General features: G+C 35.8%; 1 protein-coding gene across 1 annotated transcript in view; it reads left to right on the top strand.

Annotated features, from left to right (window-relative positions):
* Positions 1–1,747: 1,747 nt before the first annotated feature.
* LOC120224552 (sodium/hydrogen exchanger 9-like) overlaps positions 1,748–21,947 on the top strand; it is a gene marked incomplete at its 5' end in the record, with an annotated part of 402,148 nt that continues 381,948 nt past the window's right edge. The window contains 2 exon segments of the mRNA XM_039222819.1: positions 1,748–1,825; positions 3,344–3,420. Of these exon segments, the coding sequence (XP_039078750.1) occupies positions 1,748–1,825; positions 3,344–3,420 (155 nt within the window).

Genomic DNA, 21,947 nt, shown 5'->3' on the forward strand with positions numbered 1-21,947 from the left:
GAAATACATCTCTTTGTTAAAAACTTTCAAATAATACTTTCAAAGAGCCCTCATAAAAATAGATCAATAATGGTGTATCAGATAATCTTCAAAAAAATAGAAAACATAGAAAGAATCATAATTTCTTTGCCCAGATTTTACATAGTTTTAACCTTGAAGAGTTCCTAACAACAGGGCAGTTTATTCAGTAGAATAACCTGAAAATATTTATTCACATATTTTATTTTCTCTAGTGATAAGTACTTAAAAGTACTTACTAGATGTTAGGTAATGCTGCAAGAGCTTTACAAATATTACTTGATTTAATTTTTATAACCACCTTAGAATTAAGCATCACCTTATTATCTTCATTGTATTTTCTTTTTTTTAAATTACAAATGTTTATTTATTTTGAGAGTGATCAAGCATGAGAAGGGCAAAGGGAGAGGGAGACAGAGAATCCCAAATAAGCTCTAAACTCAGAGCAGAGCCTAATGTACGGCTCCCTCCATGACCGTGAAATTATGACCTGAGCCGAAACCAACAGTTGGATGCTTAACTGACTGAGCCACCCAGGCTTCCTATTATCTTCATTCTAAAGATGAAGAAACTGAGGCACAGAAAGCTATGGATGTCCTATAGTTGATCTACCTGAATGTTCATTGATAGAAGAGGTTGTAGCATCAATGGATGAATAAGTTTCTGAGAATGGACCTGGCTTAATCCCACCTATCCCTTCCCAAATATTAGATGAGTAGAATTGAGGGGCTATTACAGAAAGGGAGAAGGAGGATCCAAAGTGCTAAAAGAACACAGAAGAAACTAGGGAAATCAAAGTGGACTTCAGAGAAGAGTAGCCTCTGAGATCCAGCTTTAGAGATGAGTTAGAATTAAGGCCAAAAAGGAGAGGAGAAATTAGATATTATAGTTGTGAAACCTATATGTGAAAGATTTGATGAATATTATAATGGTAAAAAGGCCTTAGTGGCAAATAATGAACAACCTTGTGTATTTGAGGAATGGGGTAGAGAAAGAAGAAAATGAGTGTAAGTAAGATTTTAAAGATGAAAAGAGTTTCATGTTCAGATTCCCCAACAAATAGTAGATATTAGATTCAAGAGTCTTTACATTTTATTTCATTGTATTTCACACCAAATAAGTTTTTTTTTTTCCTGGCCACTTTTATGTTAACATTTAAGTAAAAGCCAACAAACAAATACTAGAAAAATACATCTTCACTTTCAAATGTATTTTTCCACAAAGTCTGGAAAATATTTTAAACTCTGGAATGGGGTAAAGTAGGGAAAACAAAGACCAAATTTAAAAAATTATTTCGGAATAGTTTAAATAAATTCTTGTCAGAAGCAAAAATGTTTGAGCATTACCAGAAAATTTCTTTAACCAGAAAAAAAAAGAAAGAATATATATTAAAAAAACATTTAAACTGTGAAGACTGGATAACTAATCAAAATCAATGAAAAGAGTTTTCTAACCCTTTATAGAAGGGTTTTATTGAATTATTGTCATTATTGTCACTAGCTATAGAATGGAGTATAGTAGGTTGTACGTTGAAAATGTTACTTCATAGTTATATATTGCATTTATGAATTTGTAAGTTTGCATTTTCCAATTTTCATCTGTGCTAATTTAATAGCCTGTAATATACCGCATACAACCTTAGCAAAGGTGACTATAATTATATTTTTAAAGCACATTTTTAGTGCCCAAAGGAGCATCTTCGTAACTATACTTTTATCTTCTCTGGCAGATGACATTTGATCCAGAAATCTTCTTCAATGTTTTACTACCACCAATTATATTTCATGCAGGATATAGCCTGAAGAAGGTAAATATACAGTGGTCATTTTCTTCTTCTGTCATTAAGTAGAGAATTTTACCAGTGCTAATGAAAAAACAATTATTTTATGGGTTTAATTATTTTTGTAAGGATGTCATTATCTTAGATACATGTGATACAAATTCAAATCTGACATGCTTATAATTCTTCCAAATCTGCTTTATCCAATACACTGGCCATTGGGTACATGCACCTATTAAGGGTTGAAATGTGGCCTTTTTGAATGAATATACACTTTAAGTATAAAATATACATTGGATTTCACAAACTTAAAACAAGAATGTAAAATATCTTCATTGTGTTTGGTATTGATTTCATGTAGAAATGATGTTTTGGATATATTGGGTTAAATAAGACATATTATCAAAATTCATTTTTCTTTTTTAAAAATTCTTTTAATGTGCCTACTAGGAAAATTTTAAACGACATGCATGGCTTACATTATATTTCTATTGGACAATATCATTCTAGATGCTTGTAACCAAAGAGTTAGCTGTTAATTGGGATAGATGTTGGGCTTATCAATCAGGGTAAAAACTCAAGGTGCCTTGCTAATACTCAGCTGTTGATGCTCTTAGGGAGGAAATCAGTTTTGTAGCTTCTGTCCTTTCACCTGACATTATTTAAGTATCCCACATTTCACAGGTTAGTAATTCCCTTGATAGTTTCAGTGCTAGCAGCTCCTGTGCCGCAGATTGAGGCTCTGGCCTATATGAGTTTCAAGATGCAGAGATGGAGCAGCTCCTTCTCTGCTGCCCACTCCCCACCCCAGGGACTCCAGGGGCTGTCCTCCCTTTGGCCTGTCAGCTACTGCAGGTAGACGGCTCATTCAGTCCACACCCAATTTTCTTGTGTACTCCAGGCTCCCTCTTGCTGTCACTTCTAACTACTCAGCTCCCAACCACACAACAGGAAGGGAGATTTCCCATGCCGGCTTTGAAGAGACTTACTCAGGCCATCCTTCCTTATCTCCACTCCTACTACTAGGTGCCATTTCTGTGACTCATTAAAAAAAATTTGTTGTAGGTGATTAAGATTTTGTTTCATTACATTCAGAAGAAATAGAAGTCAGAGATCCAATAAGTCAAAAGGAAAGTAAAATATTTTAGGATAGTATTTTTAATATACTAAAGGGGTTGCATTGACAAAAACATATCTTAAAAACTTTGTCTTTCGTTAATCATGCCAGAGTTCTGCATGGACATTAACTCAATCCTTTACTCTCTCAGGTCCACCCATTCTGGCAGTTGTTTCTCTCATCTCTACCCTGTCATTTTTCTAGATGCATCTTTCCTCTTTTCTTTGAGAAACCTCTGTCCTTTACAGTGTAACTCATTTCAACCTTAATTATACAATAAGGCCAGGAATTAAGGTTCCAAAACCAAAATTTGCCTAAACTGTGAGGGAAGGGAGGGGCTGTAAAAATGCATATATTTGTTTTTATTTACTGTTACACTAAGAAAAAAATATGGACATACTATATGAAATCTATTCTTTTCTCCCCAGAGACACTTTTTTCAAAACTTGGGATCTATTTTAACATATGCCTTCTTGGGAACTGCCATCTCCTGTATCGTCATAGGGTAAGTGACGTTCGGAGCTCAAGTTGCAGGTGGCTGTGGGTCCAGTGATCTGTGGGAGGAATCTCAGACTTCTGGACTCACACTGACAGGGTAAATTGTCTACCTTTTTATGTATATCATATCTTTACACATTTTCTGACTCCATTCCAAAGCTTATATATTTTCTGACAAACACAAGGCTACAAATCAAAGTAACCTGTGATCAGATTGCTGAATTTTCTCTGTGAGTTTTGAACCTCTGATTTAGGGAATGTAGAGAACTTGGCCTGAGTTAAGTGAAGCACATTGCATTCAATAATGCAGGTAAGCACACTGCATTCTTATTTCATCTTCTTTGTGGGACTCGACCTGTGTTTGACAGGAGTACAATTGTAGCTATATGGCAAGGCTTTGCTTTTCAAGGGAAAGTTTATAAGAGAGCAGTCTGAGACAGACATCTCCAAATATCAGCAGAACTGTTTAATGCTGAGATGGCATTTCATTTGATATGCTCTAGAATGCTGCCTTGTTTTTTTTTTTTCTCACTATATTTTATTGGTTATGTTACTAAGCCCCCAAGTCTAACCATATAGACTCTGGTTTACAGCTCATTATAAAGCAAAATAGGATACAAAATGGTGACGCCAATCCAATTCACTTACTATCCTATTCAATCTCCACTGGAGTAAACATATTCAGCTGCTATGACTATGATGATGTTGATGTCTTAAATTGTCTGATACAGCCACCTCTACGCTTGAACTTTACTGCATACAGCTGTTATAACCCTAATGCAAGAAACTGAAGCTAAAACACACACACTAATTACTTATCCAGCTCTTTGCTTGTGAAGTATTTAGTGTGTGTCACTAGAAGACTAAGGAGGTATCATTACTTAGACCTGAAAGCAGGGGGCATGGGTTATGTTGAGTTCTCTGTTAAATTTTTATTGACTGAAGCCTAGAATGACTCAGGCTACATTCTGTGAAAATGTCCAGCACAGTTAGGAAGATGAAGAAGCTAAAGATTTCAGCACCTAAAGGTAGAAGTTTACAGGAATATAAATTGAGGAGCCTCATTAAGTCTGGACACCTAAGAGATCTTTAAACTGTGATTAAGAGGCAAATATAGATTTTATCCTTCTCAAAGCATGTTTAGAGGAGAGTTGCTCTATTCTGTGGTTATGCCATAATAGCTAACATTCAAATTTCAAACCTGGCAAGAGCCTTAGAGATTTGTGTAATTAAAGCCCCTTATTCTGAAGATGAATAAAGTAACGTCTTAAAAGTTTAATCAATTGTCTTATGAATTAGGGCTATGGTAAAGACAGAACTCAGACTTTGGCTTCTGACTCAGCAGGTCTTACTACTATCCCCTCTTTCTTTAGCAATTTCTCTTGGAATTACTATACATTCCTCTACATTGTTCATATATACTGCCAGAAGGCTCTGAGATGTGTGGACTTGTAACAGTGTTCATCACTTTCTAGCAAAGATTGATGGTTAGCAGTTCTATAATATGAGGATCTGAAATGTATAATGTATCTAAATCTGAACTTATGGAAAATGTTGTTAAATTACAGAGTAGTCAGTTTTCATTATTACCCCATTTTCTTTGTCTAACTAACTTTAAGTGTATGTAATATGCTTTCACCATCATGAGAAATCTATAATCTCTTTTTCAAAAAGAGCAACAATATATAGTGTGTGTGTGTGTGTGTGTGTGTAATTGACTTTTCTAAAAAAAATTCAGTTCAGGAAATCTGGTAAAATTCATTTATTGGAGTTGATAACCTCTTCTGATTTTAAGGCTGTAATCAATAATTTGTGATGGAAAGTGATTTGAATAAAAAAATACAGCCTGGGAAAACTTTTAGAACCATGTGCTTTTGTTTGAACTAGGCATAATCTAAACAACATTTAGGGTTCTTTCTTAATGTGGGTCATTAAAGTACAGAAGGAATAGGTGGTTTAAAGACTTTAAGGTCTTATCCAGAAAGGGAAAGGAAACCATTAGAGAGCTTTAGCTTGAGAGTGACAAGGTCAGATTACATTTCAGGAAAGTCATTCTGGTGGTGGTATGAAGGAGAAATTTTAAAGTGAGGAAAAGATGACAGCCAGGGGATCATTTAAGAGACAATTTCCATAAGCTAAGTTGGAAGTGATGAAGTCCTAGCCTCAGACAGTGGCAGTAAAAATGGATGTGGAGTCATCAATATGTTGAAATCCTGAAAGATAACGGGGTAATCCAAGGCAAGTGTATGGGGTGAGAAGGGAAGTTACCTGGGAAACATTATCTGAAGAAAGGGAAAAGATAACCACAAAGGACTAAGAAGTATTGGCCCCAAGATACGGGAAGAAAATAAGCAGGACATGGGTCTAGAAGTCAAAGGAATGGGGAAAGGTAGGGTAGATAGTGTCTAATATAAGGAAGTCAGATAGGATAGGAATTGGAGTTTCAAATGGATTCAACCCCTACAAGGTGATAGGTGACTTCACACTTATCCTACAGGCAGAAATAAAGAGAGTATTGGAAAGTTCAATTGTTTTGAGTGCTGTATGATGAAAAACAATTTATTTTTATGCTGTTGATCACCAGATACAATTTCAGAACTTCTGAAGGAAAGACACAAACTTGAATTCAGACTTAACAGGCACTTATATAATTTAGTGAGTCTTATTGTGTGAGTGGTTCAATTGTACACTCAAACCTTAGAAAATTACTGGTTATACTTTCCTGATAAATTAACAGTAATATGAGCAGCATAACAAACATTCATCAAGTACTTGATATGTAGTATGACCTTTTTAAAAATACTTTACATGGCTTGTTTAATTTAATCTTTAAAATAATCTTATTAAATAGATACTATTATTTCCCTCATTTAACAGTTGAGATATTTGAGGTTTAGAGAGCACACAGTGTAAGTAATAGAGTTGGCATTAGTAATGAAATAGTTCGGTTCCAGAGTAAAATTCTTAATGCCAAATATGTGCTTTCCTTCTATTTATTATCATTACTCAAAAATAAAATGTAAAACATTAAACTAAAAAATAAAATTGAATAAACCAGTCAATATTCACTAACAGGCCACATGTTTCTTCATTAGCCCTGCAGGAGTTTTCACAGATATGAAAGATTTTTAATTGTGAATCCCATTCAAGAGGAATTCACATTTTTAAGAGGAAGGAGGAATGCTTAGGTTTATGCACATACTTGCATGAAATGGGCAGAAAGAGAGATTTAGGACAGTCTTAGATTGGACTCTGAGAATAATTTCATAGAAGAGGTAGATTCTGGAGAGTCATTTAATGGTGAGGGATGAGGTAGTTGAATTTTCCATGCCATCAAGTACATTAGTCCTGGTGGGTATGGGAAGCATTACGTAAGACTCAGAGTTGGAGAGCAGGCTTCATAGAGCTGTGTAAGAGAGGGTAGGAACTGAAATGCTAGAGAGTCAACTTCCACAGGACAATGAAGCCTGGGATCAGAAATTTATGAGAATGTAAATGCTATGAAGAGTGATTATAGGGCATGAATGAAAACTGAGCTTAGTAAACCATGGTTTTCTGTAGATAATGACTTGATCTAATCAAACTACAGGTTGGTTTTAGATCTGGACTCAGATGCTTTATAGGAATTGGTATCATTGGGTCCATTTGAATGAGAAGAATTCTTAATTAAGTTTTATTAATTCATGTCATTTCAGAAATTAGATGTAAACCATCTTTTATATTTCATGAGAAAGTTTAATAAATCTCTTTTGCAATAAAATCAGAGAAAATTAAAAAATTAATTTTAATTTTTTTAATGTTAAATCATTCAGTCACCTTTTATAGTCTTCGCCCCATCTTATCATATAAGTAAAATCTTAAGTACACCTCTGTTTTTAAATAAAACTCATATATTTTATTTACATATTGTCTCCTTCATCTTTGGAGACTATTCCTTTATCTTTGGCCCTATGTATCTACCCTTACGTATGATACAGATGTATCATCACAATGACAACCTACCTAATGCTACTGTCAGCACATACATTTTGTTCTTAGAACTGTTTAGTTCTAAGAGTTCTATGAAATGCTTTAAGAATAATAAAAATGATACTTTTAGTCTTTCTGTTAGTGTGGAATTAAATTCCGTAATTTCAAAAATATTGGGAGAAAAGGACATGGATCCAAATGATGGAGAATGGGGTGTTAATTTTAAAAATAGCTTACTTTTTAAATCTCATCCCATGTGCCTTTGCTTTTTATAGACCTTGTCTTATTTTATGCTCATAGTGCTCCTGTGAGATAGGTACTATTGTTATCCTTATTTTACATAGAAGGATGCTGAAGTTGAGATTTGCACAAGACTGCACAGTAAGTAAATGGTAGTAAATGGTATAGCCAATCTGACTTCAGAACACTCTTACAATCTCCTTATCCTGCTCCTTTTCCTAATATAATACTTTACATTTCTGTAGTGTTTTGCAATTAATAATTGTGTCTGTCAGACAAACCAGGCCCTCAATAATGTCAGATTCTTATATTTATCACAATGGCTAACAATTATTAAAAATCTGAATATTTAAGAATAAGCTATAAATTTAGTTGCCAAATAGAAACAATACCTGTATTTTCCACATGGAGGTAGTTGGAGGGATGATACTATTCATTTTACTTGGTTAGAGTTGCTGGGCTCTGGGTAACTTGCTCTGGAAAACCTGAATTCATAAATGTGAGAATGTTTATGTTATTCATATCCTCTGCAGTATTGGTTTTCCTGTTGGGTTCCTTATATGCACACCACAGAAGCTATGCCTGACACTTTCTCCATCTGCCCATCAAGCATATGAGTGAAGTGGCCTCATGGAAGGCCTTGCTCCACCTTCTGGTGTCATCATGCCTGCTGACCTGAGCACTTTTAGGCCTAAGTACCCTTGGCACTGGTTCTGGAATTGCTGCTGCTCAGTTATTTTTCTTTCTTTCTTTTCTTTTTTTTTTTTTTCTTCATTTATTTATTTTGAGAAAGGGGGTGAGACAGAAAGAAAAGGAAAGAGAGAATCCCAGGCAGGCTCCACATTCAGCATAGAGTATTCTCAAAATGCTGACTCCTAAATCTGGAAGATGGAATCCATTTACTAGTCTCAAATCAAAACCTGAAGAGGTATAGTTCCTAGATGGAGGCCAAGCCATACCTCAGTTCCTTGAACTCTAGGCCTAGAAAGAGAATGACTCAGAGGAGAGTTCTTAACCCAGAAAACACAGATCCTGAGATGGTATAGAAGGACTTTGGGGAGGTAGTGAACCCCTTTAAACTCTCCATGAGTTTTTCATGCAGGAGAGCCTGCATAGATTTCACCATTTAGTTAGATTTTCTAGGGAACTACAATCTATAAATGCAAAGAACTAGTATGTTTTTCAAGAGCCAGAGCAGAAATAGTGGGGGCAGGAAGGATTTTATATATCTCCATATTTAATTAGGGCTGAAGAAGTCTTTAGGGTGCATTCAGGGTAGTCATAAAGTCTAGAAATATGCATGCTATTATTTTATCATTATAATAACAGTAAGCTAGTTGTTATGTATTCATGTGTGTTCCTAGACGTGGTGGCCATCCCAAATATATACCTAAGAGTGGAAGTGCCAGGAGATAAGTCTACAAATGAATATTCATTTCTAGAAAATAATCCAGATCATTTTCCAAAGTGGTTGTACCATTTTTTCCTGTTAATTTTGGCAATCTAATAGGTGTGAAATGAAATTATATTGTAGTATTTATTTATATTTCCCTGATTCTTAGTGAAGTTGATTATAGTTTCACAGGGTACCTGTTCAAGCTTTTTCTCCATTTTCCCACTGAGTTGTTTTGTGATATTTTCATTAAGTTACCACATTTCTTTATATGTTTAATATTTCATTGATTTGCCATATTTATATGTTAATCCATATTCAGGTATATATATATGTTGCAAATATCTTCTACTATGTGTTGTCTTGTGCTTTTACTTTGTTCATGATGTCTTTTTTTTAATGTCCATTTTTGAGAGAGAGAGAGAGACAGAGTGCGAGTAGGGGAGGACCAGAGAGAGAGGTGGACACAGAATGCAAAGCAGGCTCCAGATTCTGAGCTGTCAGCACAGAGCCGGATGTAGGGCTTGAACCCATAAACTGTGAGATCATGACCTGAACTGAATTCGGAAGCTTAACTGACTGAGCCACCCAGGTGCCCCTGTTCATAATGTCTTTTATTGAACAGCAGTTCTAGGGGCACCTGGGTGGCTCAGTTGGTCGAGAATCTGACTCTTGATTTCAGCTTAGGTCATGATTCTAGGGTCATGGGATAGAGGCCTGCATCAGTCTTAGCATGGAGCCTGCTTCAGATTCTCTCTTTCTCTGATTCTCCCTCCCTCTCTCTCTCTCTCTCTCTCTCTTCCTCTTCCCCATTTGTTTGTTCTCTCTTTCTCTAAAATAAAAATTTTTAAAAAGTTCTTAAATTTAATATAGTCAAATTTGTAATTTTTTTCTTTTATAGTTAGCATTTTTGTGTTTTGTTTAATAAATCCTTTCCCACCCCAGAACCAGAAGCATATTTTCTACTTTGAAGTTTTGCCTTTTACTGTAAGTTCATTTTCTAGGACTGATTTTTTGTATATGTTACAAAATAGACAACCAGTTTTTCTACCTCAGATGGATAACCAATTATTCTCATATCACTTATTGTCTAGTCCTACTGTTCCTCAGGATCTACTATGTTTTCTGTACTAGGTACTGTGGTTTCTGTTTCTACACCCTTAGTTCTATTTGATTGGTCTATGATCCATCTCTGTACCAATATATCACTTTCTTATTTGCCAGAGCTTCATTATAAGTCTTTGTATCTTACAAGATAAGGTGAAAAAGATACTCTTCTTCAGGGTTACCTGTTTTACTTTTTAACTTTTGTAAGTTTATTCCAATGTGCATATCTATGAGTATATAATTTTTAAATTTATGATTATATTCTTATATACTTTGTGCATGTTGGTATGCCTTATAATGCTGTTTCTTAGTATTTTTCTTAGGTACCCACTTGCACATGTATACTAGAAGACATGTATAAAAATATTTATAGCAGCATTGTTCACATTAGCAAAAACTTGGGAACAACTTACATTTCATTAAAAGAAGACTGGATAGAGGCCTGGGTGGCTCCGTCAATTGAGTGTCTGATTTCAGCTCAGGTTATGATATCATGGTTTGTGAGTTCAAGCGCCACATCAGACTCTCTGCTGTCAGCACAGAGCCTACTTCAGATCCTCTGTCTCCCTCTCTTGGCCCCTCCCCTGCTTGTGCTCTCTCTCTCAAAAACAAACAAACAAACATTTAAAAAAGGAGAATGGGAAAATAAATTTGTAGAACATGATATTACCCAGCTGTAAAAATCAATCAAATAGGGACCCCTGGGTGGCTCAGTCGATTAAGCATCCAACTTTGGCTCAGGTCATTAACCCACAGTTTTTGAGTTTGAGCCCCTCATCAGACTCTGTGCTAACCGCTCAGAGCATCGAGCCTGGAGTCTGCTTTGGATTCTGTGTCTCCCTTTTTCTCTCTCTGTCCCTCTCCTACTCATGGTCTTTCTTTATCTGTCTATCAAAAATGAATAAATGTTAAGAAATTTTTTAAAATGATGGAATAAAGTTGCTTATGACAGTGTGGATGAATCTCAGAAACTTCACATAAGATCAGTAAATCAAGTCCCATAAGACTGCATGTGTGTTTTTTTTTTTTAATGTTTTTTAATTTATTTCTAGGAGACAGAGAGACAGCGTGAGCAGGGGGAGGATCAGAAAGAGAGGGAGACACAGACTCTGAAATAGGCTCCAGGCTCTGAGCTGGCAGTCAGCACAGAGCCCGACGCGGGGCTCGAACCCACGAACCGTGAGATCATGACCTAAGCGAAAGTCGGACACTTAACCGACTAAGCCACCCAGACGCCCTAAGACTGCGTGTTTTATGACATTTGTGCATGACCAAAACTAAACAGTATTGTTTACGCATGCATGATTCTATGTGAGAAGGCACATATGCATGTATATGTGTAGTAAGGAAGGGAATTAAAACACATAATTCAGGGAAGTGGTAATTTCTGGAGGAGAGGGAAAAGAATGAGATAGAAAGAAACACATAGAAGAGATAGGTTATTGGTAATATTCTGGCTCATGGAATACAGTGTGTTTTCAGGTATTTAATATAACTTGCTTATATTTTCAACATATTCTCTTGCATGTATCAATTATGTTAAAAAGGAAATAAAAGAACAAATAAGTAGAAGGAGATATTTAATAGATTTATAAAACTCTGCTTGATTATACTCCTTACTTCCATTTCAGGGAAACTCTGATTCTTTTATTGCTTCTCTTTGTGTATTTTAATAAGAACAATTCAGTTTGGCAAGAAGTAGCAGGGAGGCATAAGTGCCAAGAGTGTAGCTGCCAGTATCACCCTGGTTAATGCTTATCAACCACAAAGCCCTATGTTTTTCCTCTCTTTTCTCGTGTGAACTGCATCTTCTCTCTTCCTTCTCCTCTCTCCCTTCTCCTGCCTCCCAACCATGTTTTTCTCACCATCCCATGAAACAGTGTCTGGGCTTCTGCGTTCTGAGACTCCATTTGCAATAAGCTGCAAAACAGCAGAGCTCGGGGATGCTGTGTTGAGTCAGACTGGAAGGCCCCATGCCTCCTCTGTGCATTCATTTATTCTCTGGATTCGGAGCTGGCACAGCAATAGCTGTCACTGGTGTCAAAGGAAAAAATAAATACACCGCTGCCCTGACACAGCGAAATAGGAAAAAATAATCTCTAATCTGTCAAGTATAGCCTGAGCTGTTTAGCAGTGTGGTTTCTCATATCCATATCACAGCACACATAGGCTGTATTTCTGGCAGCAGAGAGGAGGGACGTTTTTGATGAAAAGAAACAAAAGGTAGGACAGAGGGACTGTGGAGAACATCAGGAAAGAAGCTTAGAGGTAAAGGAGTTGTCAGAGCCATGTGGATCTTTGTGTTAGTCACCAATCTAGTTCTTCCATCACCCCTTAGAAGATGTCAGGGATAAATAAGAATGACAGAACAGGACAGAGAAAAATAAACTGTGAAAGAATCAAAGAGGAAAGCAAATAAAACCTAACTCCAAATTAGGAAGAGAAATGTTGAATGTCATGTAGAAGGGGGGAAAAAAACATGTTAGATTGTTGACGTGAACTAAGAAATGGCTACTAATGAAAGAAAATGTATAAGAATATTTGAAACATATTCTTTCTGAAAAAATATATCTCAGAAGTCTCATTATTAAGCAATCCACACTAAAAGATTCTGCCTATAGGATTACTTTTAAATGAAAATTTCAAGTATTGGAATTACCCAGTTTACCTTCATTCATCAGTACCCTCAAGTACAGATTCAAACATTTTTCTCAGTGGGTCCAAAATGTGATGGAAGAGCTCTGTTTTTATACATACACTACCACCACCCACCACCACTACCACTACACCTCATTTGGATAAAAGGTAAAAAAGTAAGGGAAGTATATCTGTTATCTGTTGCTTTGTAACAAACCACTCCCAAAACTTAGTGAGTTGATACAACCATTTTATTCATAATTTTGTGGCTCAACCGTTTAGATTGGACTCCGCTAGGCAGTTCTGTGGTTCTCATCTGGGGTCCTTCGTGTGATCACATTCATCTGGGGCTTGAGTGGGATTGGTGGTCTGAGATGGGTTTGTTCAAATGTCTTGTGACTGATTCTGACTATTGGCTGGTTGGTGTGGGGACTCAGCTCTGTTCCATGTAGTCTCTCATCTCCCAGTAGGCTAGCCTTGGCTTTCTCCCATGATAGTCTCAGGGCAGCATTCCAAGATGATAGGAACAGAAATGCAAGACTTCTTAAGGCCCAGACCCAGAAGTCCTACAATATCACTTTCACCATATTGTATTGGTCAGCTTATCACAAAAGCAGGCAAGATTCAAGACATGCAGAAATAGGCTTCAGCTCTTGATGGAAGGTATGATGAAGTCACATTACAAAGGTGTATGCATTACAGGGATGGGAAGAATTATTGTGGTCATATTTTCAAGTAATCTATAAAATATAGATTATAAATATCTTCAGAGGAATTATAAAATATCTTCAGAGATTTCAAGGCAAGAGCTTGCATTAGCAAATGGCATTCAGAACCTGGAATATAACCTGTGCTACAAAAGGAAAACATGATGGAAAATCAAGTTAACTATAGAGGGCCTAATTCATTGGCTTCTTCTGTTGGACTTCCTGATATTCCAGAACCACTAACAATGAATTCCTAGATTGATGACTTAAGTAACTTACTAAATATCTTATAATACTCTATGTTTGGATATACATTTTTTATGGAAAGATATATATAAAGCTCAAAAAATATAAGCATGGCCCACTAAGATTTTATGCTACTAAAACAAAGGACATTCCTAGAAAATTGGTCCTTGATCAGCTAAAGTAGGTAATTATGGAGAAGTTTTATTTAATTTGAGAACTTCAGTTGCTCTTTTTACCATCAGTGATACAGAGAATGTGGAGGTGGAAGTGTAGCCGTATCAACTATAAATGCAACAGCATCTCTGCTGAGGGGGTTTCTTCCATAGCTACATTTCCCTTGTCAAAGCCTGTCTTGCAAGCCTGGCTTGCATCCACATTCATCTGGCTGGCGATGGTGCTTTGGGAATGGGGATAGCTTTGGAGATTGCAAAAGCTTGATCTTGGCAGCTTATTCACTTTGGTTGAACAGTTTAAGAAGAAATAAGTTAAGGAACTATGTCCATGATTTTATTGCACTCTTCCAGGGCCTTGAAGAGTTTCTTAAAAATGGAAGCCCCAAGAATTCTTCACCAAACTATAAACTACATTACTTAAACTGTCAAACTTACCTATGTTCTTGCATATCCTATATTCTCTCCCATCTCCACAGGTAAATCTTATCCTGAATTTTATTTATAGATTTTCCATGTTATGTATTTTTTATAAAAAATAGTATCATGCTCTCTGTTGTCATGGTTTTTCTAAATTTCCTTCTTTTTGCACTCATGGTTTTTCTAAAATTCATCAATGTTATAGTTTTCAGCTATAGTTCATTCACTTTATTGATCATATGCAAATGTGTGAATATTCCACACTGTACCTATTCTCCTATGAACAGAATTGCTTGTCCAAGAACCCTGTAGCCCATGTAAAAGATTCTTTAAGTAATGAACTTGGAGTGGGATGTGCAACACCAAATTGTTTTTCAAAGTGGTATTCCCACCAGTAGGTGTGTTTCCATTGCACCACATCCTCACTAATGCTTCTTACCATTATTGGATTTCTTCATGATCAATTTCTCTTGTGCTGTGACAAAACTACACTATTTTAATTATTAAAACCTTTTAGTAATTAACTCTTGATATCTAATAGGATAGATCTTACCTCCTACTCTACATTATTCTTTATAAGTATTATAACTATTTGGATCTTTTTCTTTTATTGTAAAAAATTTAGAACTGTCTTAAATAAGTTTTTGACTCACTGTGTTGGTATTTTGATTAGAACTACATCAAATACACAGATGAGTGTAGGAAAAACTAACATATATATGATATTGGGGTCTTTTGTTGTTATTCTTGAAATCTGATACCTCTCTTCTATGTTTTCTTTGTCTTTCAATAAAGATCGAAAGTTTTCACTCTAAGAGTGATGCACAACTTTTATTCAACTTAGTCCTAAGAATATTATATTCTTATATATATATTATAACTAGTTTCATTTTCAACATTTTATTTTCCAAGTATTGCAGTTTAGGAGGCTTGATGAGTAAGAAAATGGCCCAATTCCAACTAGCCTGGAGCATATAGTCTATGAGGGAGGCAAACATTTATGAAGGAGTCACACAAACACACAGAAAAGCACAACTTCAGTGAATATGAACAAGAAGTGAATTGTGCAAAGAAATCATAGAAGTGGAGCATCTGCTTGAGGGTGGAGTCTGGTGTGATAAGTGCAATGACGAGGTAGGTGAAAGAGGCTGTGGGAGCACACTCAGAGGGTCAGGAGAGGCTTCTGGAAAAATGATTGCTATCCGGAGATCTTACATTGATTTCAAAGGAGGTAGGTAGGCAAAAATCTGGGAGAAGCCGTTTCAGGCAGAGAGTATAGCATGTGCCTTTTGTCTACGGAGGCCAGAGCATGGACAGGAAATAGTAAGAGATAAAGATGGTGGGGTGGAGAGGGCTGGGGAGTCAGCCCAGGGACTTGAAACCTTATTCAGGAATTTGGACATCATTCTGTAGGCTGTGGGGTGCTAAGTGGGGGAGATGTACTTTTAAAAGGTCACTCTTACTAGAATATAAAAATGGATGAGAGGAGGTCAAGGCAGGATGCAGCAGAGCAGTAGGAGGAGATACCAGTTTAAACTCAGACACTACTTGGTTGGATCTGAGAGAAGGTTGGGAAATGGAACTAACAGAGCATGGCTGTTGAACAGATTAGAGAAATAAAGGCCAGTATAAGTGGCTATCAATTTTTTGGCTTTAAAGCTTATGGCTTTAACCATAAGCTCACTTGACTATCAATCTAGTACAGTTTGGATTTCATGTGCTATTGCCTTCCATCCTTGTCTTATGCTCCCTAGTAGATTTAACCTCTATTTATCATGCCCTCACCTTTAGTAAGAGTCTGTAAGAGTTAATGTGTTGCCAAGTGAATCAATAAATTAATGAAGAGATTTAAGAAATGTATATCTTTTCATTGACAAAGAGTTAGTAGAAATAACAAAAGTTACAACAAGAGCTAGTATTTTAAAATCTATTTTCTATGTTCCTGGCCTTGAACTTACCATCCTGCATTTATCATCCATGTAATCTTCACAACAAAGAATAGAAATAGATACTTCTATTGTTCCCTTCATTTAATTGAGAAGTCTGAAGCTCAGAAAGCTTAAGTAACTTCCAAGGAGTGACAGACATCCAAGGATGTCCAGGGTCTGACATCCTTGCACAGGCAGGAGCATCACTAGCACCTGGAGATTGTTACAAATGTGGTCTTAGGTCTCGCCCCAGACCTCTTGAATCTTAATCTGCATATTAACAAAGGCCCTAGGTGAATTTGCTATGCTATACTCCCAAAATGGTAGAGAGATTTAATACTTAGGATTTAGTAAGGACAGATTTACTTACAAGAATCAAGATCATTTTAAATTGCATTTAATCCATATTATTCAAACCAAATCAATTAATTTTACTGTTTATATCCACAAGATTTATATGGTAATTTGTGCCTGTGCACATGTCTGGGTCAAATATTGTATGTGTATTATGTAGAAGATAATTAGTAGAATACTGTTAGGCACACAAAGCTAACACAGTGAGAAATGCCCAATGTTCTGGTCTAAGGGTTTTAGCACTACCAGTGTGGGAGGTGCTCAACCTGATTTCGCAATTACACTCTGATGTCATTAAAATGAAATGGCCCCAATAAAAGGAAGAGAAGTCAATTTTAACTACAGTTCTGAGATGCTTTATTGCACTATTTCTCCCTTAGTTACTAATTCCCACTGCATGAGAGGTAGCTATAAAGGTTTCCAATAGGCAAGCTACATTATCAACAGAATCATGAATATGAATGATGACATCATTGTTTTAGCTTCAATGAGCAAGTGTAATCTTGAAGGTCATTGCTACTGGATGATAGGTACCTACAATCTTTATATTTATAGTATTCTTGACTGTTTTTCCTGTGGTTGAATTTCCTTTCACCAATATGTAAGTGTGATTTTAACATCTATGTGATTTTGACCTGATTTTGACTGGATTTTTTTTTGCGGGGGGACTTCTGTTCCAGTACTTTGTGAAGTAGATTTATACAGTCTTTTCCTCATCTTCTCAAGGGTACCATATCACTTGGCTCCCTCTTCAAAAAAGTTCTAAAACTATGAGAAGTAGTGACTATAATGATGACAATTGCTTGCACTTACTGAGTTTTTACTTTGTGCCATTTGCTATCATGTACTTTACATTGCATTAAGCTCATTCGTTAGCCCAATTCCTCATTAAAATTTTTCTTATCAGAAGAATATATATTTATATGTATAATAAAATTTACCACATTTTCTTTATTAAAACAATTTCTGATTTTTCTTTAGAATGCTAAAGAGTTTAGCAAAATATTTTCATAAGTCTTATTTATAGCATCAACTCTTACTGAATATTTTGTTAATTTATAGTATAAACTTAAAGTTCTTAAGAAAGAGGGGCGCCTGGGTGGCTCAGTCGGTTAAGCATCCGACTTCGGCTCAGGTCATGATCTCGCGGCTCGTGGGTTCGAGCCCCACATCGGGTTCTGTGCTGGCAGCTCAGACCTGGAGCCTGTTTCAGATTCTGTTTCCCTCTCTCTCTGCCCCCTCCCCAGTTCATGTTCTGTCTTTCTCTGTCTCAAAAATAAACTATAAAAATTTTCTAAAAAAGTTCTTAACAAAGAATGCCCACAAAGACAAAGAGTGAATCTTAACATAAACTATGGACTTTAATTAATAATGATATATCAATATTGGCTTACAATGGAAGAAACTGGGGGTGGAAGTGAAGGATTATATGGGTACATATTTTGAGATTTTGAGAACTTTCCACTCAATCTTTATGTGAATTGAACCTACTCAAAAATGAAGTCTGTTAATTAAAAAACAAAAAGAATGCCTACGTTATAAATCTTTAACATAATCTCTTTCTTTGACAGCAAATAGAATGTACCAGATATTTTCTATATCCCCAATGGTCCAACACTGGATTAAAACTGGAGATTCTTAGTTCTTCCTTAAACCTAGGACTCTAGCTCTTAAAGACCCATGAATTCCCAAAGGGCACCTGGCCTGTTTTAGTGGTAGTATTTTGGCTGACCAGTTTGACAGTGGCCCTCCTACACTTCATCTCTATAACTGTATTAGGGGTCTGAAGAATAGCACTAGAAGCTGGACTCTTACAGCTAGTGGGAAACTTCCTCTGGTTAGCCTTACCTATATGGTGGCCTCCTTCTTAATCCCTTAGCATAGGTGTTGTGAGACCAAAGCTTTCGCAGTTATCCAAGTTAAACATTATTTCTTCTATTTTATAGAATAGATATTATCCCTCTTGAAGGACTTGCCTGTTCTGTTTAACTGTCCAAACTATCCTATTGGCAAAATCATGATTGGATAAAAGCTTTTCATGAGAGATAATAATGTATTGTCAATGTATTGTCAAATTAGTTGACTGTGATTCAATAATCACATTTCTCAAGATCATTTTCTCCATTGCCATGATAATAATGGCTTCTAACATATGTAGATAAATTGCTTACATGATTATCAAAGTGTTGCTTTTAATTTGTAACAAAAAAGGTATTTATTCTAGGTTACAAATTTAAGGCCTCTACAGAAATCAATAACCTGATTACTTGATAAGTTACCCACTGTGTTTCACAGGGCTAAATATAATTACCACCTTGTCCCAGCAAGAGAAATTAAGAATGTAGGAAGAGGTAAACATGATCCTCTAAGAGTGGAAAGTAAATGGAGACTCATTTTGAAGAGTAAAAGTGATTATTGTGAATGTCACATGCTTTAAGGAAAGAATTTCAAAATGGCCTGTTTATATAGGAAGGATAACCTAGTGTTAGAAATATAGGCAAAATTTACTATTTTCACAGTTTTTTCATTCTCTGCACAAAATATTTTCATTTGCATTTCATAAGCACATAAGTAACCACAGAAATTATCCTACTTAATAGATAAGAAAACTGAGTGTTGAAGAAGTTAAATTACTTTCTCATATACTATTCATTAGTATTTGTCAAAACTGGTCATGGTATCTATTTTCTCTACTTCCTAGATCTCTGCAAATGCTTTTCGTAATGATCCTTGAAACCTATTGTCTTTTTAATCACTCAATACAACAAGTGAAGTTTGAGACTTATGATAGATGAGATAAATAATAATAGCATGGTACCTATACTTTCTATATATGCCTAAACATACCTGCACACACACACATAAACACACCACTTTCAATTTTTAATGAAGTGTTTTTCTACATCTACTGTTTCAATTGCACCTCAAGTCAGCTGTGGTATGAGATTTCCCCAAAAACACATCGCTGAGCCAGATCTAGAAATGAATATAAATCCAGTGAAATTGTTTAGGACACTGGAAGTATAACTTGATGTCACTGTAAGAGCCCTACGCTGGTAATAGTGCTATGTTCACAGAAGTTTGGAGAATTGCATTTAGGTAATCTCTAGAGGAAATTACATACACAGAGCCTGCAAGTCAACCAGCATTAAGTCACTCAATGGCAGACCAAATTATACTTTTTGGGAGTTGTATCTCTGATCTTTTCTTAGACTCAACTGATCTATTACTTCGACTGATGTGTAGTTTAGCTTGGCTACTTCCAAAGAATACCTTTTTGTAAGGAAATTGGTTTTTCTGTTGGAAAAAAAAAGTACAGAAGTCTCCCCAAAAAATTTTCTCTTTTTCCTTCTCAATTTAACTAATTTTCCCTGTATCCTATTAGGAAAATACAGCTATTTTTAAAGATATTTTCTTATGTACATTTCCAGGCCTCCTTTTTCTCTTCTTTCCTGCCTCCCAAATGGATAAGTTTACAAGGGACATACTTAGACATTAATATATAGTACCGAAGGCCTTTTCTTATTCCATTTCTCTCATATTCAAAAATTTCAGTATTCAGTGATAGTTATGAGATCTTTGTTTTAAAGTTTCACAAGATGAAAGGGACTTTACTTAAAACTTGAGTTGTTCGTATCTATTTAGATACTTTGAAACATTTTGAATAGCGTTAGTACTCTTCAGACAATGTAGTTAGGAGAACACATCAAGTTTTCTACAACTTTGCTATAAGAGGAAACACCATTAAGGTAATGCTATTGGAAGTGCTGTCCATAGATCTGAGCTGGTCTATAAATTAAGCACTACAGGATAGTGAGGAATAAGTACAAAAACTGAGAATAAGCATTTAGCCATGTCCTCAGTGATTTAATAGAATCATTTTATGTCCGCTTAATTTAATAATAAAATATCTGGGCTTGTATTTTGTATAATGTAAAAATACCACTTATCCAGCATTTCATTTTCACTGTATTTTACAAAAGCATCAGTGACAATCATTTTGAAATAATAGTAGTATTAATTAGTTAATTATTGTTCCTTCACCACAAGGAGTTTGAGAAGTAGTGCTCAGGGAAGTCAATTCAAAGATTTTTTTCATGGTAGAAGAAGAATTTTCATACAGAAGAAGAAAATGGTTAGAAAATCATTTTTAGATTATGATTTTTAAAAAAGTTTGGTTGAAGTTCATTCACTAAGTAGATAATTAGTTTCTCAGAACAAGTCATAATTGTATTAAAGTTCATCATAAAATTAATTCATTTTTGAAGGATGGCATTTTTGAGGGTTTTTTTCTGGAAGATTTTTTTAATATAAAAAAATGATTCTGTCTTGAATAACTTTGCTTCAGATTTTCTTTTATTGGAGCCAGGGGGAAGAGGGAAGCCAGTTCAGTTGGATACTTGAAATATGGGTTAACTATATTCTTTCCTGTCTTGAGTTTTCCATATGGAGTATGTTTGTTTGAGGCAGCTGAGCTTCAAGTAACTCTGATCATCCAGTTTTCAGTGAAAACCACTGTTTTCCAGGAAGGGCCCAGTAGAGCTGAGCTTCAGGCATGATCTCTGTGATGGGTGCACCAACACCAGCCTGGTGTGTCTGAGAGAGACTGAAGTGAGGGAAGAGGTCACAAAAATGCCCATTAGTGGCATCCTTTGTACCTCCAAAGAACTAAATTAATCTTTCACCAAGATATTCAAGTGATCTCAAGGGAGGGAGGGAGAAAATATAGCAAATTATATTTCTTAGAATAGAAAAATTGACTTTATAATGCCTTAGAGTTTATTTTCATCACCTTCCTTGCTGTTCAGATTTCATGCTTTGTCACTAGTCTACAACTCCACTGTGTAAGACCATTAAATTACTATAAAGAGACTCTCATACTAGGGGGAAAATGCCCCTAACAAAATTTGGTATGAATAGAGAGAGGGAAAATTCCACTGGCACAAAGACTGAAAGGACTTTTAATAATGATCTTTATACTTATTTCTTTCAAAGGATAGGAATAACATATAGTCTGCTGTTATATACATTAAAATCATTTGAAACTGCCAGAATTTTAAATAAACACATTTTGAGAAAGGAGAAGTGAATAGTAAATTAGTTAAAAATTGTGATGTTTTAGAGGCGCCTGGGTGGCTTAGTCAGTTAAGCGTCCGGCTTTCGCTTGGGTCATGATCTCGTGGTTCGTGGGTTCGAGCCCCGCGTCGGGCTCTGTGCTGACTGCCAGCTCAGAGCCTGGAGCCTGTTTCAGTGTCTGTGACTCCCTCTCTCTCTGACCCTCCCCTGCTCACACTGTCTCTCTCTCTCTCTCTCTCCTAAAAATAAATAAAAATATTTAAAAAAGTAAAAATAAATGTTATAAA

Source organism: Hyaena hyaena, unplaced genomic scaffold (genome assembly GCF_003009895.1).
Source record: "Hyaena hyaena isolate Hyena2069 unplaced genomic scaffold, ASM300989v1 scaffold_1200, whole genome shotgun sequence".
NCBI lineage: Eukaryota > Metazoa > Chordata > Mammalia > Carnivora > Hyaenidae > Hyaena > Hyaena hyaena.